The following is a 19,031-nucleotide window of genomic DNA, read 5'->3' as shown; positions in this document are numbered from 1 at the left end:
CAGGGCAAAGCCACGAGGTCCTCTGGCTACACCCAGCCCTGAATGAAGGGAACAGCCAGGGCCCAGGCTCCTGGCTGACAAAGACCTGTTTCCAGCACAGACCAGAGATGTCTGGTCCTATCTTCCTCCAAGAGTTAACATCCCCTTCCCCAACACTAACTGCATGGCTGAAGAGTTACACGTTCACCCATCCTCAAGGCTTCCCAGGCTGAGCCTCACCATGCTGTCCCTAAGGGCCTCTCCACCCCTTGGAGTATCACAGGCTCAGATAAGACCCATAAACAATGCTCAGGAACACAGTTCTGCCATCTCACTCTCCCCATAGCTGCAGCAGCCAGCTGCCCCCCAATAAGCCATGCAGGAGGAACACCACACCTGTAGGACAGTTTATTTTTCCATTAAAAAAATAAATAACAACTTCACCATCTCCTAACAGATATTACAGTCATCAACATCACAATGTGCAGACTAAATATCAACTTGTAACAATATTCCTGTCCTGGGGCAGGAGGGACAGAGGCAGCAGGCTGGGATGGGGGAAGGAAGAGATAGACATGTTTCTTGTGGCTGCAGAGCCTTGCCAAGAGTCTTAGCAGGCATAGGACCCATCCACAGCCCCAATCCAGGACCCACCATTCCCCAGAAGCAGCAGCAGGACATGCCTTCAACACCCACAATCCCAACCTTGTCCCAGGACAGCCCACAGAGGAGTCACGCAGCCCCTGCCTTCAGTTTGGGACCCCAAGCATCACATCAATATCCAGGAAGGCCAGAAACTCCATGAAGCATCCAAGATGCTGCCAGGGCAGTTGTGGAAGTCACCCACTTGCTCTGCCAGCTCACACAGGCAGTGGGGTGGAAGGTGACTTCTGGGATCAGACACTGGCCACATCCAGGGGTGGCCTTGGACACTTCTGCTCTCATCTAAAGTCCCCTGACAAACCCTGGCTGTTCCCAGATGCAAAAGCAGATGTGGAAAAGCTAAAGCCAGGCAGAGGGAGCTAAGGCAGCAAGCCCTCAGTGAGGGTGCAGCACCCTGCCTGAGCTCTCCAGCACCCTGGGGCCAGCCCTGGCCCCTCCGGGCAGCCTTGCAGGGAATTGCCAGTGAAGAAGAGATGAAGGCCAGGACTTGGAACTTTTCAGCCTCCCTGGAGGCATCACAAACAATGAAGGGGGGATCAGCAGAAAGAGGAAAGAGCTGGTTTCAGTTAGGATCAGGGAATAGGCCAGGTAGAGCAGTTGGGGAAAGCAGGGAGAAAGTAGCAGGGACAAGGGAACAGTTGGCCCTGGGGAGCCAGGATGCTCACCACTGGCCACAGGGAGTCCAGCTCCAGGACGGGAGAGGGATGATTTGGGGGTAACCTCAAGCCAGCAATACCCAGAACAGGCTCTACCCATTGAGGGACAACTACAGCCCACAAGCAGTGGGCTGCCCAGGACACAGCGGGGAACAGAGGCGGTTGGGTGGCAGAAGGGATGGAGCATGGCTCACACCTGGGGCCAAGCAGGCACGGGGGAACTCAGCAGGAAACAGGGATGAAAACCATCATGGGGAGCAGAGGTTGGCTGAAGCCAGTCCAGCAATGAGCCCCCAGGGCTCTATTTCTGCATGTCACACTGCAGGAGGAGGACTATGGAGGGGTCACTCTTTGCTGCCTCCTTAAACTCCTCCAGGGAGATCTGGTCGTCCTTGTCCTTGTCCATCTTTGTGAAGATCTTGTCAACACGCTGCTGGGGCGTCAGCCCATCTTGGTTCATCCTCATCATGATCACAGTCCCCACCATCTTGTAAATGGCCTGGAGCAAGAAGAGAAGCAGAGTACCAGAGTGGGAATGTTGGATGGGCAGAAGGTCCCAGGACAAGGCAGAGGACAGGACTGCTGCTCTGCTGGGACCCAGTTAGCTGCTGGCACAAGCTATGCTGCTGCACATCTACAATCAGTGTGTACTGGGCACCTTTCAGGCACGGTTCTGGGCAGGAAAACTCATTCTTTGGTGCCAAAATGGACCCAATATCTGTGAAAAGTCTGGAAGAAGCAAGCTACCCCTGCTGATTTTAAGCACCGGTACCTCAATGATCTCCAGCATCTCCAAGCGTGTGATCTTCCCATCCCCATCCAGGTCGTACATCTCAAAGGCCCAGTTGAGTTTCTGCTCAAAGGTGCCCCTGGAGGTAACAGACAGGGCACAGATGAACTCCCTGAAGTCGATGGTCCCATCACCGTTCTTGTCAAAGGTGCGGAAAGCGTGCTGGGCAAACTTGGAGGCATCTCCATAGGGGAAGAACTGTAGGAAGGAGAGAAGAGAAAGATCGAAACAGGGAGGAGGAGCTCAGTGCAGAGGCTGCACCTGAAGGAGCACACATGCCCCAGCAGGAACAGGGTGCTCCAGCCCAGCAGGTAGCACTTGGGCCCCCAGCTGGAGCCCACCTTGATGTAGAGCTGCTGGAACTCCTCCAGGTTGAGGATGCCAGTGGGACAGTCCTTGAGGAAGCCCTTGTACCACTGCTTCAGCTCCTGCTCACTGAATTCTGTGCTCCTCACCAAGTCATCCAGCATCTCCGGGGCCAGCTTGCTGCCGTGCTTGCCCATGGCTGCCCCTGGGAGGGAAAATGCATGGCTCTGACACACCAGGCACCGGGAGGGGCTGGTACCCCCAGCCCTTCACCACAGCAGCTGGCCAACCCTGCATGCCTCTTCCCCCAGCTAGAGCTGATCTGCCCAGCTGTTGGGTGTCCATGCACTGTCAAATGCTGGGACAGTGGCTGTGGCGCTGGGGACAGGCTTGGTGCCCATGCTCAGCTGTGGCCCTTGCTGCTGGAGATGTGCAGGAGCTGGCCCTGGGGCACCTCGCCAGTGCAGCCAGCAGCATCACCTTCAGTCCCCCCTATCTCCTAGGCTGGCTTCCTTTGGGCTGCAGAAAAATACTCAAAAAGCAACTGAAAACCCAGAACTCCTCAGATGGCCTTTACCAGGCCATGATGTCCAGCTGCTCTGTGTAAGGATGCGACAAAGAAGAGGTAACACGAGTCTGCCATTGAAGCAGGGGAAAACCTCACTGGCACAATCCAACTTGTAGCACCCAGCCAGCCGTGGCGACGCCTGGCTGCTCCTGGCCAGCCCTTGGTGAGGATGGGGTCTGCAGCCAGGCACCCCTCTGCCTCGGGGCTGCCTACGGCACAGTGCACTGGAGTGCTAGCAAGCCCGCAGTTGTGTGGGCAGGACACGGAACTGCTCCGATACATACCGTGCCCGCTCCCACGCAGCCTTGGCTGCCAGCACCGCTCAGCCCAAGCAGCAGATGGTTTGCTGAGAGCTCCTGGAGCTTCTCTCTCCACAGAGAAAGTTGAGTAGAAGTTCACCTGGAGCCTGACCAAGCACCACCTCCCTTCCAAGCATCTGATTTCCTGGCTATGTGGGCTTGGGGGACATGGGGGTACCCTAGGATGGGCACAAGCCTCCCCCCGCAGTGAGCAGGGCTGCTCACGCTCCCAGATAATCCCACAGGCAGAGGTAGCTTCCTGCCCCATCATCCCACCAGCATCTGTCACTGTCTGCTGCGGCAGCACTTAACCCACCACCCCTTGGCAGCCGGAGCTGAGGAAATGTCCGGACACCCACAGAGAACAACGCTTCCTCAGCAAGCCCCAGCTCGGCTGCGGAGCTACACGAGCCCTCCCGGCACCACAGTCTGATTAAGCCCTTCCATGTACCATGCCTGTGTCCTCCTGCATCTCCCACCAGCCGTGCTGGCAGGTGGATGGACCCTCTCACCTGCACAAAGGGCAGCTTTTCCCATAAGGGAGCAGCAACAAGGTCCTAATAAGGTGTGGAAGCACCACACCTTATCCTGCAAGGAAAGCCCTCAAAAAGGCCAAGACTCAAGAAGAACATCCTTTGGTCCACAGACCTTGATACCCCTTTCTGAGCAGGACGCAGCACAGGCCATGCCAGGTCAGGGGACAGCAAGGACAGCTGCTGGGGCCAGCAGCCAGAAGGGCCATCGCACGCTCAGCACAAACAGCTCATCTCAAAGCGCTGCTGTCGTCAGCGGTCACCGGCTGCTGGTCCCAAAACAGGACAGAGCGGGGTCGCTACGGGGTCGCCCCCCGGGGCTGCACCCTGGGCAGCGCAGGGCACCCAGCCTCCAGCACCACCCCAGCGGCTCAGCACCCTGGGGAGCAGGGAAGGGGCGCAGGGTCCGACCCCAGGGGATGGAGAGGGTGGCCGGGCTGGGGGCAGCAGCACTCGCGGGTGCGGGGGCTGCTCTGCCCACCCGGGGGGGAAGCAGCTCCGGGGCACCGGCTCCGACACCCCCTGCAGCCGGGAACAGCGCAGCTCCGCACCGGGGAACCGGGTCCCAGCCCCGGGGGCGGGCGGCAGCTCCGGCCCCGACGGCCCTTACCTGTCGTACGGCGCGGGCAGGCGGCGGCTCGGCGGGACCGGGAGGGCACCGAGCCGGGACCGGTACCGGAGGGGCCGCGGTCCAGCCGCCGGCTCTATCCGCCCCGCTCCCGCCCCTCTTGTAGCCGCGGGCCGCCCGCCCCCCCGGCGGCAACGTTCGTCCATTGGCTAGGAAAGCTGTCAATCAACCGGGTGGGGCCGCAGCGACGTTCGAGGTGGGATACTGGGAGGGTACTGGGATGCTGGGAGGCGAAATGGCACTGGGATGCTGGGCAGGATGCTGGGGCTGGGATGCAGGAGGGCTGCTGGGGCTGGGATGCTGGGAGTGCTGGGTTCAGCACCACGCTCCTGGCCCTGCCTGTCCGGAGGTGCCCGTCTGGACCTCAGTCTTGAGCAGAGCCCCCTTGCACTCCCTGCCCCTCCTGCCACTCTCTGCTGCTGCTTTCCTGCTTCCTCCTCCTCCTCACTCTGCCCCTCTCACCTGCCTCTGGCTCCTGTCCCTGCAGGTGGGTGCCAAAGCACCCCAAAATCCCCTTCCCTTGGTGTGCTTCAGGGCCAGCAGGAGCCATGCTGCCTGCATCCCCCTGCCAGGCACCCAGCGCAGGGCCCCATGCTGCCTGCACCAGGACACCAGGACACACCTTGGCCCTCCTTGCTTGGCACAGCTGAAGCGCAGAGGGGAAAGGGCTGAGAAAAGCGCTCTCATCTCCAGAACCAAACGTGGAGTGTTTCCATGGCGATCACTGACTGCTCCTCCCAGTGACCTTGGCCATCCCGCTGTGATCCCAGTGCCACCCTGGCCCATCCGCAGCAGCCCCTCTGCAGCTGGTGGCCACTGAGCCTGGATGAAGTCTCCACCCAGCCAGGGCTGGTGCCCATCCCAGTCCCCAGCGGGGCTGTGGGCTGCGGGCTGCTCTGCCCTTGCCCATGGCTCAGCATCCCCTCGCCCAGCCCTGCTCTCAGGTGCACCCACCCTCACTGGGGAGGTGACTGCATGAAGCTGCAGAAACTGCCCCAGCCAGAGGCGAGAGAGGGCTGGTTTACAAAAAGACACCAATATTTGCAGTTGTGTATATGCAGCGAGGATCCATCACCTGTCCACCCCGGGGGCAGGAGGGCTGGGACCCCCCCATAGCAGATCCCAGCACCACGCCCCTGTCTGGGGCTGGATCCCCACCTGCAGTGGGGTGATTCAGCCCCACAGCTTTGGGGTCATGCCAGCAGCCTCCGCCGGGCACTGGGCACGTGGCTCTGTCTGGCCCCAAAGCCTCTCCATAAGCCTCCTTGAGAGCGCGGTGGGATAAGCCCCTCCATACCGGCTGGGCAACCCGCTGCTGGTTCACGTGCTTAAGTAGAGAAGACATCAATTAGTGCCACTGCAAACCGCCTGCACGCAGGGTGCGCAGGGAGACTGAAAAATTAATGAGGGCTTAATTGAAGCAGCATGGCTGCCAGGGCTGAGACCGGCGCAGCTCAGCTCATGGGACAGGGCATGCTGAAGGGGCAGGGGGTGGCTGGAAGAGGTGGGGGAGTGCCAGGCTGGGGGTGTGACAGGGATGCCCTGGGACAGGGACAAGGGTGGCTGTGGGGTACTGGGGTGTCCACATTTCTGGGGCTGCGACACACCGAGTCCCTGTGCTAGGGAGGTGCCTGTGGGGCTGGCTGCACTGGTGGCCCCGAGCACACGGGCTGGGGCACCTGGCTGAGCCCAACACCCAGATCGGGGCACCCCAAGCCCTGACATGAACCCAGGCTCACCTGGGACGTTGGCCCTGGGATTGCAGAGCGGGCTCCAGGCTGTCTGGGGGGACCAGCTCTACAGACAGCGCTGGCTCTGTGGCAGCCCTTTGCCCCCTGATCCCTGGGGAGCAATTCCAAGCCCCGGGGTCCCTGGGGTGCAGAACTGCCAGGGCCTCACTGATTCCTAAAGACCTCATTATCCAGTGACGCTGCCAAATGCAAAGGGCTGCAGCTTCCCCCAGCGGCTACAGGCTGCACCAGCACGGCTTGGGGGGGCTGTGCCCAACGGGGGGGGACCCCACAGCCACAGTCCCCCGCTGCCCTGGGCTGCTGCAGATGGATCAGCCCCCCCAGACTGCTGGGAGCCGTGGGGAGCAGAGTCACTGTCGCTTGCCTTGACTTCCTGACACCCCTTGTCCTACTACACTGCCAGATCATCCGGCTGCAACACCGGCGGTGCTCGGGGTGCTGGGAGCTCGGCCAGCACCTCTGTGTCTCCCACGCTCCTCTCCCATGAGTGTCCCCATGACATGGTCCTGGGCAGGACCCATCACCCTGGGTGGGCTCAGCTGGGCAGGGCTGGGGAAGAGGATGGACACTGTCCCTTCGGGACAGCACACACCGTTCATGGCCAGTGCAACTCCACAAAATCCCCCATTTTCCAGTGGCACACTGGGCAGCCACCGCACAGCCTGAGTATGGGACTGGTGGGCCATGGGCACACACTGGGACATCAGGATGGGCTCTGGGTGGCTTCTCCCTTGGCACAGCCCCTCCATGGGGCACGAATGCCCAGGGGAACCCAGTGCCAACCCTGCTGCGGGCAGTGTTTGGGCTTGAGCTGTGGTTTGCAGAGAGTTTTGGAGCAAAACAAGGAATTCTCACTTGCTTGCTCATTTCTTCTGCTGCTCCCTCCCTTTGAGCCATGTAGCCTCAACAGCAGCCTCAGCCTTTCCCCAGCTGCTCACCATCCCAGAGCAGGTCCCTTTCCTGCCCACTGCACCCCAGAGCCAAGGCTTGGTGCTGGGTGCCCTGGCCAGCACTGGGATGCTGTAGGCTGGGCACCCATGCTGTACTTTGCTGCACAGAAATGCTTGTGTTCAGGAGCAAGGAGCTGCTGTCACCCACACTGTGTCCCTGGGGAGCACCTCTGGGTGCTGCTGGGTGAGCCAGACCTGGGGTGACCACAAAACTGGGGGTCCCTCTTGATGTCCCTACTGTGACACCCAGCACTGGTCTGGTAGAAGGGGGTGCAGGATGGAAAAGCAGAAATGCTCCTATTTTGGGGTTCCCCACCTGCTTCCTACCTCCCCAAGCAGAGCATCACCCCTGTGGGAACAGCTCTGCACCAGCATGAGCCATCCAAACCCCTCCTGGCCCTGGCCCGGGTGAAGCTGAGGGGGGACGGATGGCGCTGACTTGCCGAAATGGGGCCCCGTGGCAGTGGCACCGGGTGGGTTTGGTGGCTGACCCCCCCCTCCCCAGAGAGGGGTGCTGGGGGGAATCGCTGCTGCCCATGGGCTGAGGCAGGAGCAACGGAAAACTTGGGGCCTCCCTCCCCTTGCTCAGAGCGGGCTGTGGGTGCTTGGGCAGCTGGGGCTGTGCTGGGCTGGCTTTGCCACGGTGGCGGGCATGGGGACCCACCTGGTGTCACCACGTCCCCCAAAACCGGAGAGCAGCACCCTGGTGCGACCCAGACCCCTCTCCAAGGCAGACCAATGAGGTTTGCCAGTCGGCACGCAGGGGGTTAAGCATCCCCGTCTTCCTCACACTTGAGACGTCACCGTCACCAGTGGCGTGGGGGGGGCTGGGGGGCTATGGTGGTCTTTGTGGTGCATTCGGCAGCTGGCGTAGGGCGGCTCACGCACACGGCAGGCGGCTCTTCCCCGACACCCCGTGCTCCGGCAGCAGCCGCAGACAACCAGCAGCAGCCACCGCCTGCCCACACCTCGAGCTCCCCACCGCCACGGTGAGCACAGCCGCCACGGGGGACAGGGAGAGGGATGCTACCAGGCCTGAGAGCAGGGTGGGGGGCTGTGGCAGGCACTGGTTGTCTCCCCCAGGGACCCAAACCAGTAGCGGCTCCCCGCAGGGATCCCTGTCTCCCTTCGCACCCCCTGTCTGGTGCACCCAACACTTGCTGGGTGCCCCCAGAACTGGGGGTGATGGGGTGGGTGCAGCCCCCCCCCCCCTTGGGATGCTGCAGCCCCGCGGTGGCCCCGGGTGGGTGCGGGTGCACGGCTGGGTGCTTGCCCGCGCCGGCTGGGTGCTGCGGCTCCGCTCCCCGGCAGCCCTGCGGTAAATCCCACCGCTCGCCCGCAGCCGCAGCAAGGCAGAGGGGAGGCCCCCAGCCCCCGCCACCCCTGCTCAGGGGGGCTTAACCCCGTGGGGGGACTCGCACCTCCCTCTAGCCAGGGAGGTCCCCAAAAACCGGGGGATGACAGCCCCGGGAAGCCCCAACCCCACCCTGGCAGGGCTGGGGGTGCCCTGGCTCATCCTGGGCAGGATCTGGCCCCAGGACCTGTGTTCCTGGGATAAGGTGCCCCCCATGAAAAATCCTCCAGGCACCGTGTGTCCAACCCTGCAACGGCCGCAGAGATGCCGGCGTGGCCATGGGCAGGGGGCAGCGGCAGGAGGGGCTCGGCGGCGGTGGTGGGCACAGGGCCCGGCACCCAGTGGGCAGGGGGGGCTGTGGGGTGCAGAGCCTAGCCAAGGGGAAGGGGGACCCAGCCCTCAGCGGGGGGTGCAGCGCTGCACCAGGCTGCAGTGCCCACAGCGATGCTGTGCCGGCAGCGAAGGGGCACAGCCCTGAAACGGCCCTGGGTGACAGGGGGATGGCCTGATCCGGGGGCACTGCTGCCTCTCTGGCGTGGTCAGCCTGGGCACCGCCAGCTGGGGGGGAGTGATGCTCCTGGGTGCAGGATTTGGTCCTGCCTGGAACAGGAGGGGGTTTTTACCCCATCAGCTGGGATGTCCCCGTGGAGGTGACACCCGCTGCGGGGTCCCCACGGGGCAGGATGCTTGGGGGGAGCAGGGAGAGGCAGTGGAGCAGGTGCCTGAGTGGGGCTGGGGTGCAGGGAGGCCACCACAGGAAAGGACAAAACCCAGGGCCACCTTGGGTGTGGCTGGGGGGGGACACCCCGCTGCCTCCAGCCCCGTGCCCCTTGCAGGCAGCCCACCTCCAGCAGCTCACCCCCCTGCAAGGGCAGTCCCTGTATTGGGTGTCTCTCCTGGTGGATTTGGGGTATGTAGCTCCCCTGGTTGGTGTCGCGGCGATGGGCAGCCCATGATGGAGGGAGTCCCTCGCCCTCCTCGAGGGCCATCCCCAGGGGTACGTGTCGTGGCTCCCAGGGCCAAGCGTCACCACCACAGGGCACATGCACCTGGGCCAAGGAAATGGTGCAAATCCGGCACTGAGCCCCAAGCAGAACCTCCCTGCCAAGCCAGGGGGGACTGCCGTGATCCCCAGCCTCCTACCTGGCACTGAACCCCCATGCCACGGCTCAGGCCTCGTGCCAGGGCATCCCAACATCGGGGACCATGGGGACATGTCTGGGCCCCCTCCCTGGACACAAGCCGAGTTCAGCAGTGACAAAACCCAGCCCCAAGCTGCCCGTCAAGGACAACCGCGGCGCGGGCGTGAGGACACCTGCACGCCGATCACAGCATTTATGCAAATCCCTGAGCAGAGCTGGTGCGAGTCTCCCACATGGCTGGCTGCCCAGGGTACCCCCAGCACCACCCTACGGGGCCCAGCACCCCTCCAAAACACCCCAGCACCCAGTGGGACAAACCCTGTGGTCACTGCACCAGGGCAGCTCTGGGCATCCTTATGCCCCACCACAGGGTACAAGCACCCACCACACATGGGGAAACTGAGGCAGGGATGTGCGGTGCGGAACCTGGGTGCTGTGGCTCTCCTAAAGAGGCTTGTATTTTGGCATCAGGCTGGTGCACCCCATGGAGCCCCAGTTTAAAGCCACCGCTTACCAGGCCCAGGAGGAGGATGAGGAGGAGGAAGGCAGAGCCATCACTGTTGATGCCAAGGGGCTGCACTGGGGCTGAGTGGGGAGCGCTGGACTGGAGGCAGCAACCCCATCCCAGGCACAAAGCAGCCCCATCCCTCCCTGCCCCTGCTGCCTCCTCCAGCTCTCCCTTTCCCCACCCCAGCCATGTTAATTAAACCCAAGCGCTTAATTACAACCTTCTGAATCCCGAGGCTGCTTCCCAGAGCCCACTAACCAACCCCAACCCCCCCACATCCTCGTAGGAACCGCAGGGGATGGGGGAGCCAGGGGAGCATCTCAGTGCCTGCAGGATTTGGGTTGTGGTTCCTCAGCAGCATAAAGCGATCTTCATGCAACACACTGAAAAGAGCAAACCCAGCCAGCGGCACCTGGAAATTCATCCCGGGGGGTCTTGGCCTCTCCGAGGAGGACGAGGACAGATGGCTTGGCCCTGGGGTTTTCCTCAAGCTGGCAGGTCCCCCGAGGGGTGCAGAGGGAAGGGGATGCTCAGCCGGTGTCTGGCGAGCTCCCGACGACACCGGCTGCTGGCAATAAAAAAATAATAGAGTCAAATAAGGTGAAGGCCGGCAGTGGTGTGCGGGGCTGCGAGCCAGGTCAGGGGGAGCAGCATCCCCCCGTGCTTTCCCACCTGGTCACCCACCAGCAGATCCCTGGGGTGGGGAGGTGTCTGGCGGGGCAGCAGCCTGACCCTCTCGCCCTCCTGCCCGCAGGTCCCTGCCGGCCCATGAAGTGATTCAGGCAAGTGGCACAGCACCTTCTCTTGCCGTAGCCACCACACCGGGCACTGAGGTAAGGACCTAGGGCCATGGCCATGGGGTGGGTGGGATGCTCTGGCGTGGGCTCCAGACCCCTAAACCAGGTCTGTGGGGCAGAAATCCCAACTGGGGTCTTCCCCGTCCATGGGGAACAGCCAGCCCTGTCACTCAGGGGAATTGGCACAACCCCACGGGGGTCACCTGTGGCAGCCCACCATCCCCGGGCCAAGAGCAGGTGGCTGGGCAGGGGAACCAGGGCAGCTCGGGGGAGGCGGCGCGGCCAGGGGCGCCCACAGGAAGCGCGATGCTCACAAACCCACACCCCGCTTCCCTCCCCGCCTCTGCAAACGGCAGCGGCAGAAGTGCCGGGGAGAGCCGCCACGTTTCGGCAGACGCTCACACCCGTGCACCCCGGCCAGGAGGGTGCGGGCTGGGGACAGCGGGGCCGTGGGGTGCGGAGCCTGGCGGGACGGGTGCAGGTAGGTGCTGCAGCAGCGGAGGGGGCTCGGGCGTGCCGGGGTGTCCAGCCAGCAGCGCCGGTGCTGTTCCACTCTGTTCTGTTTCTCTCGCTCAGGTCTGCTGGCCATGGGCAACCTGATAAAGGTATTGGGCAAAGATTTAGAAAACTGTCCTCATTTTTTCCTGGATTTTGAAAGTAAGTCCCATGAGCAGGGTGGGTGTGGGGAGGGGGCCAGGACCGCCGCCGCGGCTGCTCTCCAGAATATGGGGACAGGCACGGAGTCCCCGAGCAGCCCCAAATCCCCAGGTGCCTTGGAGCAGCCCTGGACGTGCCCCACAAAGGGCTGAGTGGGGCAGGGGAGTGGGACCCCAAGAGATGCCCCATCCCTGAAAGCACGGGGAGATGTACCCAGCCGAGTGGCAGGGATACAGGATACATCCCAGCGGCAGGACCTGGCCCATGAGGACCTAAGGCACGTGCCCACTGTCATTAGAGTCAATGGCATCCAGTGGCCATGGGGCATGTGCCCTGCCACCACCACGGCGAGGACAGCCTGGAGGCTGGGGATGCCAGGGAGGGAGGGAAGGATCCGTGCTGCCTGCCCTGCCAGGAGGGGCAGCGTGGTGATGGCAACCTGCGCCCGAGGAACAGGGATTGGGGACCCCAGTCCAGCCCAGGGGACCTGCCCAGTTTCCTGCTGGCCTGGGCTAACTGGGACAGGAGGGTATGGCTTGTGGACCTCCCAGGCTAGACATGGGGGCATACGGGAGATGGTGACGACCATGGCGAGGTTCCAGATGCAGCACAGGCCCATGGGCCCCCCTTCCTCCTTCTCCCCCTCTTCCTCCCAGGCCACAGCTCAGAGCAAGAGCGAGGAGGGTAAAAATAGTGCAGCAGCAACCGCTTGCCCTGGCCCTGGCCCTGTCCCCGGCAGGGAGAGGCTGTGCACAGCTCACCGCACTGCCTTCGGCACCGGCACATCCCAAAATAGCCGGGGCTGGGGTGTGGGGCGGGGGTCACGCAGCCACCCCGCTCCCACGCTGAGGGACCGTCCCAGATCCTCATGGGTCCTTTGAGGCAGCACAGCCTTCACCCACGTCCAGCCTCCTCCGCAGCCCCCCGGCAGGGGGACGGGGCTGTGGGTGCTCCCCAGCACCCCTGTTTAGGGGCTGGCTCCGCAGCTACAAGGGGGACGCCTGTAGCCAAGACTTTGGGGACTCACTCACCGCTTCACCCTCCTCGCCGCAGCCCAGCAGCTCTCTCCTCCCTTCACTCCTTCCTCTCCATCACCCCATCCGCCAGCGCTCATCACCATCGCGGAGGGGGAAGAGGCTGCAGCCCCAGGGCCGGGAGCAGCCGCAGGGTCACCGCCGGCTGGCCGGGAGTGCCTCGAGCCCCTGGGGAGCAGCAGGGGGAGGACAGGGGTTCTGGCCGCTGCCGGCCGCTGCCCGCAGCCCAGCACCTCTTCCCCGAGCACCACCTCACCATCATGCTTTTTTCCTCTTGTTTCTTCTCTTGCAGGTTTCACATGGGGAACCTTCTTAAAGTGTTGACTTATAACGAACTTGACCAAGGCCCTAATTTTTTCCTTGACTTTGAAAGTGAGATGGGATTTTTATTTTCCTTTTTTGTTTTGTACTTATTCTGAGTTCCACATCCACGCCATTTTGAGTTCTCGTACCCGTTGCCCATCGCATCGCGCCCATCCCAGACATCCTCCCCCTACCTTTGCCGTCCGGGGGTCTCCCCGGGGAGGGGGGGCTGCGGCCGCCGGGGCAGACCCGTGGCCGGGGGCGATCGCTCCGCACCTCTTCCCTGGGGCAGTTTGCAGCCTGTTGGGGCCAGCCCGGGGCTGGGGGCTGCTCAGGGAACCCTCTGAGCAGGACAGCGGTCGCAGGGCAGCCAGGACTCAGCCCCACCTGCCCCACCTCCACGGCTTGGCCTGAGCTCGGGCGAGGAGATGGATCAGGGGGAGAAACCCGCCAGGAAGGGCTGCGGGCTGGTGGGAGAGCCATGGGTTGGGGTGCTGGCATCCCACTCTGGCTCTCGCCACGTGGGGCCCCACTCAGAGCCCTCCGGGTTTCTCTCCCCGGGGTGCTGCCCTGCAGATGCGCAGCCGACAGAGGCTGAGACGGCAGTGTGGAACCAGGTGAACGCCGTGCTGGAGGAGGCGCAGGCTGTCCTGGCTGAGCTGCAGTCCTACACGGGTGCTGGGCAGGAGATCCGAGAGGTGGGTGCAGCCCCAGCACCCGCTGCCCATCCACCCACCAAGGCTTGGGACAACCACTGGTGCTTTCCCCCCACAGGCCATCCAAAACCCCGGGGACCTGCGGCTGCAGGAGAGGGCTTGGAGCGCTGTCTGCCCTCTTGTCGCCAAGCTGAAGCGCTTCTATGAGTTCTCCCTGCGGCTGGGTGAGTACCCTGAGCCTCCGTCCCCCTTCCCCACATCCCCCCGTTGTATCCCGCATCCCTCCCTGGATACAGGGACAGGGCAGGTTGTGGGGAGTCCTGGCCATGGGGTGTGCTCAGGTGTGGATGCTGTGCTGCCCCGTGCCTCAGTCTCCCAGCCCGGGCTGGGGAGGTGCACAGGAGCAAGAGGGGCACCAGCAGTGCTTCGTCCCCAGAGAACGCCCTGCGGAGCCTGCTGGAGGCCCTCACCAGCCCCCCGTACGCCCCGACCCAGCACCTCGAGCGGGAGCAAGCCTTAGCCAAACAGTTTGCCGAGATCCTCCACTTCACCCTCAGCTTTGATGAGCTCAAGGTACCTCCCCACACCCCCAGGTGGGACAAGGGCTGGGGGGGGGCCCACAGAGTCCCTATGCTGGGACTGTGCGAAGGCTGTGAGCAAGCACAGTCCCTTGGGACCCCTGGGGCTCACCTCAGGCACACTGAGCCGGCCATGGCCCCCACCCCACCCCTAACGCAGGACTCCCCTCTGCAGATGACCAACCCTGCCATCCAGAACGACTTCAGCTACTACAGAAGGACCATCAGCCGAAATCGCATTAACAACCTGCAGGTGAGAGGACAATGACATTCCCCCCAGCCCTGGGATGGCCTCCCCCAGGGGGGCTCACAGGACTGGGGATGGCTCAGGGCGGGTCAGCCACCCCAATGGTCTCCGTCATCCCACCCCGCAGCTGGACGCAGAGAGCGAGGTGAACAACGAGATGGCCAACAGGATGTCCCTCTTCTATGCCGAGGCCACCCCCATGCTCAAAACGCTCAGCAATGCCACCACCAAGTTTGTTTCAGAGGTGAGCAAGGCCGCGGGGGACCCTCAGGGTGGCGGGAAGCCCCTTTCCAGCCCCAAAACCATGTAGGGGTCAGGAGGGGAAAACAGCAGCTGGGATCTGTTGGGTTTCAGAACAAGACCCTCCCAATCGAAGACACGACCGACTGCCTGAGCACCATGGCCTGCGTCTGCAGGGTGATGCTGGAGACCCCGTGAGTACCCCACATGGAGGGGGGGGCATCTTGGTGCCAGGGTCCCTCTGCTGCCCGCCCAGGCTCAGCCGGCCCCTCTCCTGGTGCAGGGAGTACCGGAGCCGCTTCACCAACACCGAGACCCTCCTCTTCTGCATGCGGGTGATGGTTGGCGTCATCATCCTCTACGACCACGTCCACCCTGTGGGGGCCTTTGCGAAGACCTCCAAGATCGATGTGAGTGGCCATGGGGGGGGGGTCACAGCTGTCCCGCTCATCCCAACGCAGCTGTGATGCCTGGGGCTCCCTCTTCCTGGATGTCCCCTGTAGGGACATCTCTGTCTGAGCTGGTCCGGAGGGGAACTCATCCCCCTGAGCACCGAGGAGGAGGATGGGGAGGAAGGGGAGCAGCCCCCTGCACACATCCAGACGCTCACTGCCTCTCTCCCTCCCACCCACCAGATGAAAGGCTGCATCAAAGTCTTGAAAGACCAACCTTCAACCAGCACCGAGGGGCTCCTGAATGCACTGAGGTGAGTCAGGGAGCCGGGGGACATGGAGGGGACCTGGCACCCCCCTCTGGTGCTGTGGGATGGTGATGGCGGAGCAGGTTGGGGTGCCGTGAGGTGACCGTCCCCTCTCCGTCCAGATACACTACTCGGCACCTCAACGACGATACCACATCCAAACAGATCCGGGCCCTGCTGCAGTGAACGCAGGGCGGCCGCCAGAGCCACCCCGACCTCGCGCACGTCACCGTGTCACCTACGCCCATGACCATACCGCTCATTTTGTACAGAGGGAAAAGGGACAATAAGAAATACACAGAAATACAACAACAAAAAAAAATCAAAATGGCCCAAGGCCACCCCACCACGTGCTCCTGGCCCCCCTTCTCACCCCCCAAATCAGCACCCTGTTACTGGACACAAGGTGTGGGTGGCACTGCGCGGACACCGCACCGGGGGTGCTGGGGCCAGGCAGGATGGACCTGGGCAGGGATGCGCTGATGGGGCTGATGGCAGCGATCGCCCACGGCACGGAGGCACTTTGGGGAGGGGGGAAAGAGGCAGGTGTTGCCCCCATCCCCATCCTCGTCCCCGAGCATCCAGCTGCGGAGGAGGAGGAGGAAGAACCATCCCTGCAGATCTGCACTGACACTGGTGGATACGGCTCAGTCTCGCCTGGTAGATTTTTAATATAAGCAATTAAATCTCCACTCACCTCTTCTTTTCTACATTTTTTTTGGGTGTGAAATAAAATTACATTTAATCTGTTCGTGGCCAGAGCAGGGCTGTCTGTGCTGTGTCCCATCCCGCGCTGCACTGGCTGGAGGCACCCGGATCACCATGCCTGGCCCTCGCAGGCCCTGGGGCCCCATCCATGACACCCCAGGGACTAAATCCCTCCAGGGACCACGTCCCCCCTCCGTGACACCCTGGGGACCCATCTCCCAGCCACGTCTCAGCCCACTGTGACACTGCCAGTGACCAGGAGATCCTGGAGGGACTATGGCCCATGGCTGGCCCCCAGGGTGGCCCCGCCATGGTGGGGGAACCCCCCCGACTCCCCCCAAGCCAGCCCATCCAGGGCACTCTCCTGCCCCAGTGCCCCAGCAGCTGCAGAGTGGGAGGACTGGGAAGCTGCTGGAGGCCATGGCGAGCTGCCATGGGGCCATGCCTTTGCCGGCAGATGGCCCTGTGACACCGTGACAAAGCAGCCCCAGCGGCCCCCCGTCATGCCAGCCCCACCATGGGGGGGCCCACTCATCCTCATCCCCCCCACCTGCAGCCCCCCAGCTTGGGCAGGCCCCGAGGGGCACCCTGCAGCGCAGGGCCCTGTGCCAGCCTTTGGTGAGGGGCTGCATCACCCCCCCACGGGGACACCCCAGGGTTCCCACGGCCACGCTCCCAGGGCGTGGGGCCAAGTCCCCCGGGGTTTGGTGTCCCACCAGCCAGACGGTGCTTTTCTTCCCGTGGCCTTTCCCACCTTTCCCTGTCAGCGCTGCCGGTAAGCCCCTCGCCCCCCCAGCATGGCCCCCTGCGCTGCAGGGGCACAATGTGCACCCCTCGTGTGTGACACCAGCACCCCAGAGCCCTCGTGCAGGGTGACTCCCTGGTGGCGTGCCCATGCCTCAGTTTCCCAACCCGTGCAATGGGTGACGACCACTGCCTCAGGGAGGGTGTGCTGGAGGGTGCTTGGGGAGGGTCCCCACAGCCCCCCTGGGCTCTGGACCCTGCAGTGAATTGCTCAGGGTGTCAACATGGGGGCACCCATCCTGCCCACCCACCCACCGCAGCGCAGCTCAGCCCCCCACATCCCCAAAACTTCACGGGCACCCACCAGCACCCCCAGCCCCGGCAGCCCCGGGGGCTCATGGGCAGCACAAGAAGGGGACAAAGAGGGAGGAAGACCTGGCAGTCCACAGCCCTTCGCATACCGGCGTTTCCCAGGCCCGGTGCCAGGATCTGGCTGCGCACACCCAGGCTTTGCCGCCAAAGCCACCAAACTCCCGCGCGGCGCAGGACGCACACGCTGTTGCACAACCTCTGCCAACAGCTCCTTTTATTTTTAGGTTCTTGCAACACAGCTTCCCCGCAGCCCGCCCAAAATCCCGCCAAGGCACCCCGATGGGCCACGGGATCCGAAACGCCCTGCCCTGCTCCCAGCTGTGCCAGCTCTCGGAGCAACTTCATGCACCAGCCGTGCCTCAGTTTCCCCATTAATTACATTCACCCAGCAGCCGTGCCGACCCCAAGCAGACCCCGAGGGCTCCCTCCCACCAAGCCCATCTCCCAGAACTTTGTTAAATCTCCCTGATGCTCCACAGCACAATGATCCCACCTGGAAGTTGAAGATGAGGCCAGACATGGGTCAGTTCGGTGGCTGCAGGTGCCATTTCTCTGCAGGAGCCGCCATCCCCCGGTGCCGCCATCCCCATGATGGTCCCCAGCCCATCCAAGTCACCGGGGCAGGATCGTCCCCACAGTGTGGGAACTGGAGCAGAAGAGCCAGGACAGCAGCAGCACCTGGGACCTCCAACGGGAGCTAAGGGACAGCCGGACCCTTTAAACCCACCAGCAACCACGGGGACAGACACCAGCTGGTCACCGGTGCCAGGCAAGATGACAGCTGTGCCACGGTGCCCTGGTGCTGGCTGGCTCCTGGCACAGAGCCGCAGCCCGGCCGCCTGTAACGTCCCTGTCCGGCCCCCCACGGTCCTGCCTCCTCCTTACGAGGGGAAGACTGAGGCCAAACTCACGCCATGTCCGCGGCTTCAGCCCCGGCTGTCCCCAACGCAGCACCTTGCGGGGCAGAGCAGGCGGCACATCCCACCCCAGCGAAGGGCAGCACCGCATGGATGCGAAATTTCCTGCAGGATGGGCAGACTGGCGCATTTTACAGCCAAAACATGGCAAGAAAAGGGGAACCGAAAGGTGGAAGAAACAGAATGCAACACAAGTCCTTGAATATCACAGACCAACGTTGGATCTGAGATCAGCAAAGGGGCTTTGGCTGCTTTGAGCTCTGGGGATGGCAGCCACAAGCGAGAGCAGTGGGGGTCAGCCAGCCCCACCTTCCCCTGCGGGCAGCGAGTCAGGGCCGAGCTTGATGTGGTGCTGTGGAAGGGGGTGGTGAAGGCTGGAGGCAGTAAATGATGGCGATGCAGATGGTGGGATGCTGCCTGTTTACCCCTCGCTGCCAGACGCAAGGATTCGGGCTGCACTGGCTGCCATGGAGTGCGCACTCCTCCCAGGGCTGTCCCCTGGGACATGCACCACCAACTCCGCCTGGCACCCGGCCCCGCCGGTGGCAGGAGCCCACCCCAGCACCGTGCCCAAACGCCAGTGCCCAGGCGAGGGGCCTCCTCCGAGGACAGGCAGTGCCACAGGGACGATGCCCCATCAGCAAGGGCACGTGTCTCTTCCAGCTCAAGCTCTCCAGCTGCGATGCTCAGCCAGGCCAGGGTGCTGAGGACTTCAGCTGATGGCGAGCCAAGCCGCGCCAGGCCTGGACTGTTTTCTAATCCCAGTGTAATTAATGACCTTATCTTTGGCCAAAGCCATTTAGATTAAGTGGCTGGTGTGATGGGCTCGGCGGCTCCAGCTGCACAGATGGAAGAGCTGCGTTTGTCTGGGGATTAGCAGAGGGCAGATGGAGTGAAGTGCCATTCCCCATCCCCAAACCTCTCGGCACTGACAGCAGCCTGAAACCTGAG

At 63.1% G+C, this 19,031-nt stretch overlaps 2 protein-coding genes across 4 annotated transcripts; one reads left to right on the top strand and one right to left on the bottom strand.

Annotated features, from left to right (window-relative positions):
- Positions 1 to 373: 373 nt before the first annotated feature.
- Positions 374 to 4,541, bottom strand: HPCAL4 (hippocalcin like 4). The gene is made up of 4 exons (XM_075114842.1): positions 4,405 to 4,541; positions 2,430 to 2,599; positions 2,071 to 2,286; positions 374 to 1,797 (listed from the first exon to the last, which is right to left on the bottom strand). Exons 2-4 carry the CDS (start codon positions 2,589 to 2,591, stop codon positions 1,600 to 1,602), a joined length of 576 nt encoding a protein of 191 aa, XP_074970943.1. The 5' UTR covers positions 2,592 to 2,599; positions 4,405 to 4,541; the 3' UTR covers positions 374 to 1,599.
- A 3,431-nt stretch (positions 4,542 to 7,972) lies between these two features.
- Positions 7,973 to 16,090, top strand: LOC142066717 (CYFIP-related Rac1 interactor A-like). 3 transcript variants are annotated; one of them, XM_075114556.1, is made up of 12 exons: positions 7,973 to 8,112; positions 10,882 to 10,960; positions 11,501 to 11,581; positions 13,495 to 13,616; positions 13,693 to 13,798; positions 14,011 to 14,147; positions 14,328 to 14,405; positions 14,527 to 14,643; positions 14,754 to 14,833; positions 14,923 to 15,049; positions 15,275 to 15,345; positions 15,462 to 16,090. In XM_075114556.1, exons 3-12 carry the CDS (start codon positions 11,512 to 11,514, stop codon positions 15,523 to 15,525), a joined length of 972 nt encoding a protein of 323 aa, XP_074970657.1. In that variant the 5' UTR covers positions 7,973 to 8,112; positions 10,882 to 10,960; positions 11,501 to 11,511; the 3' UTR covers positions 15,526 to 16,090. The 3 variants fall into 3 exon arrangements, with proteins under 3 accessions (XP_074970657.1, XP_074970656.1, XP_074970655.1); XM_075114555.1 differs by lacking the exons at positions 7,973 to 8,112; positions 10,882 to 10,960 and adding an exon at positions 12,908 to 12,987 and having other exon boundaries at positions 11,510 to 11,581; XM_075114554.1 differs by lacking the exons at positions 7,973 to 8,112; positions 10,882 to 10,960; positions 11,501 to 11,581 and adding an exon at positions 12,755 to 12,987.
- Positions 16,091 to 19,031: the final 2,941 nt, after the last annotated feature.

The sequence above is a fragment of the Phalacrocorax aristotelis genome, chromosome 20, assembly GCF_949628215.1.
Source record: "Phalacrocorax aristotelis chromosome 20, bGulAri2.1, whole genome shotgun sequence".
Classification (NCBI taxonomy): Eukaryota; Metazoa; Chordata; class Aves; order Suliformes; family Phalacrocoracidae; genus Phalacrocorax; species Phalacrocorax aristotelis.
Note: the sequence above shows the minus strand (reverse complement) of the source record. Positions and strands in the feature narration are given on the sequence as shown.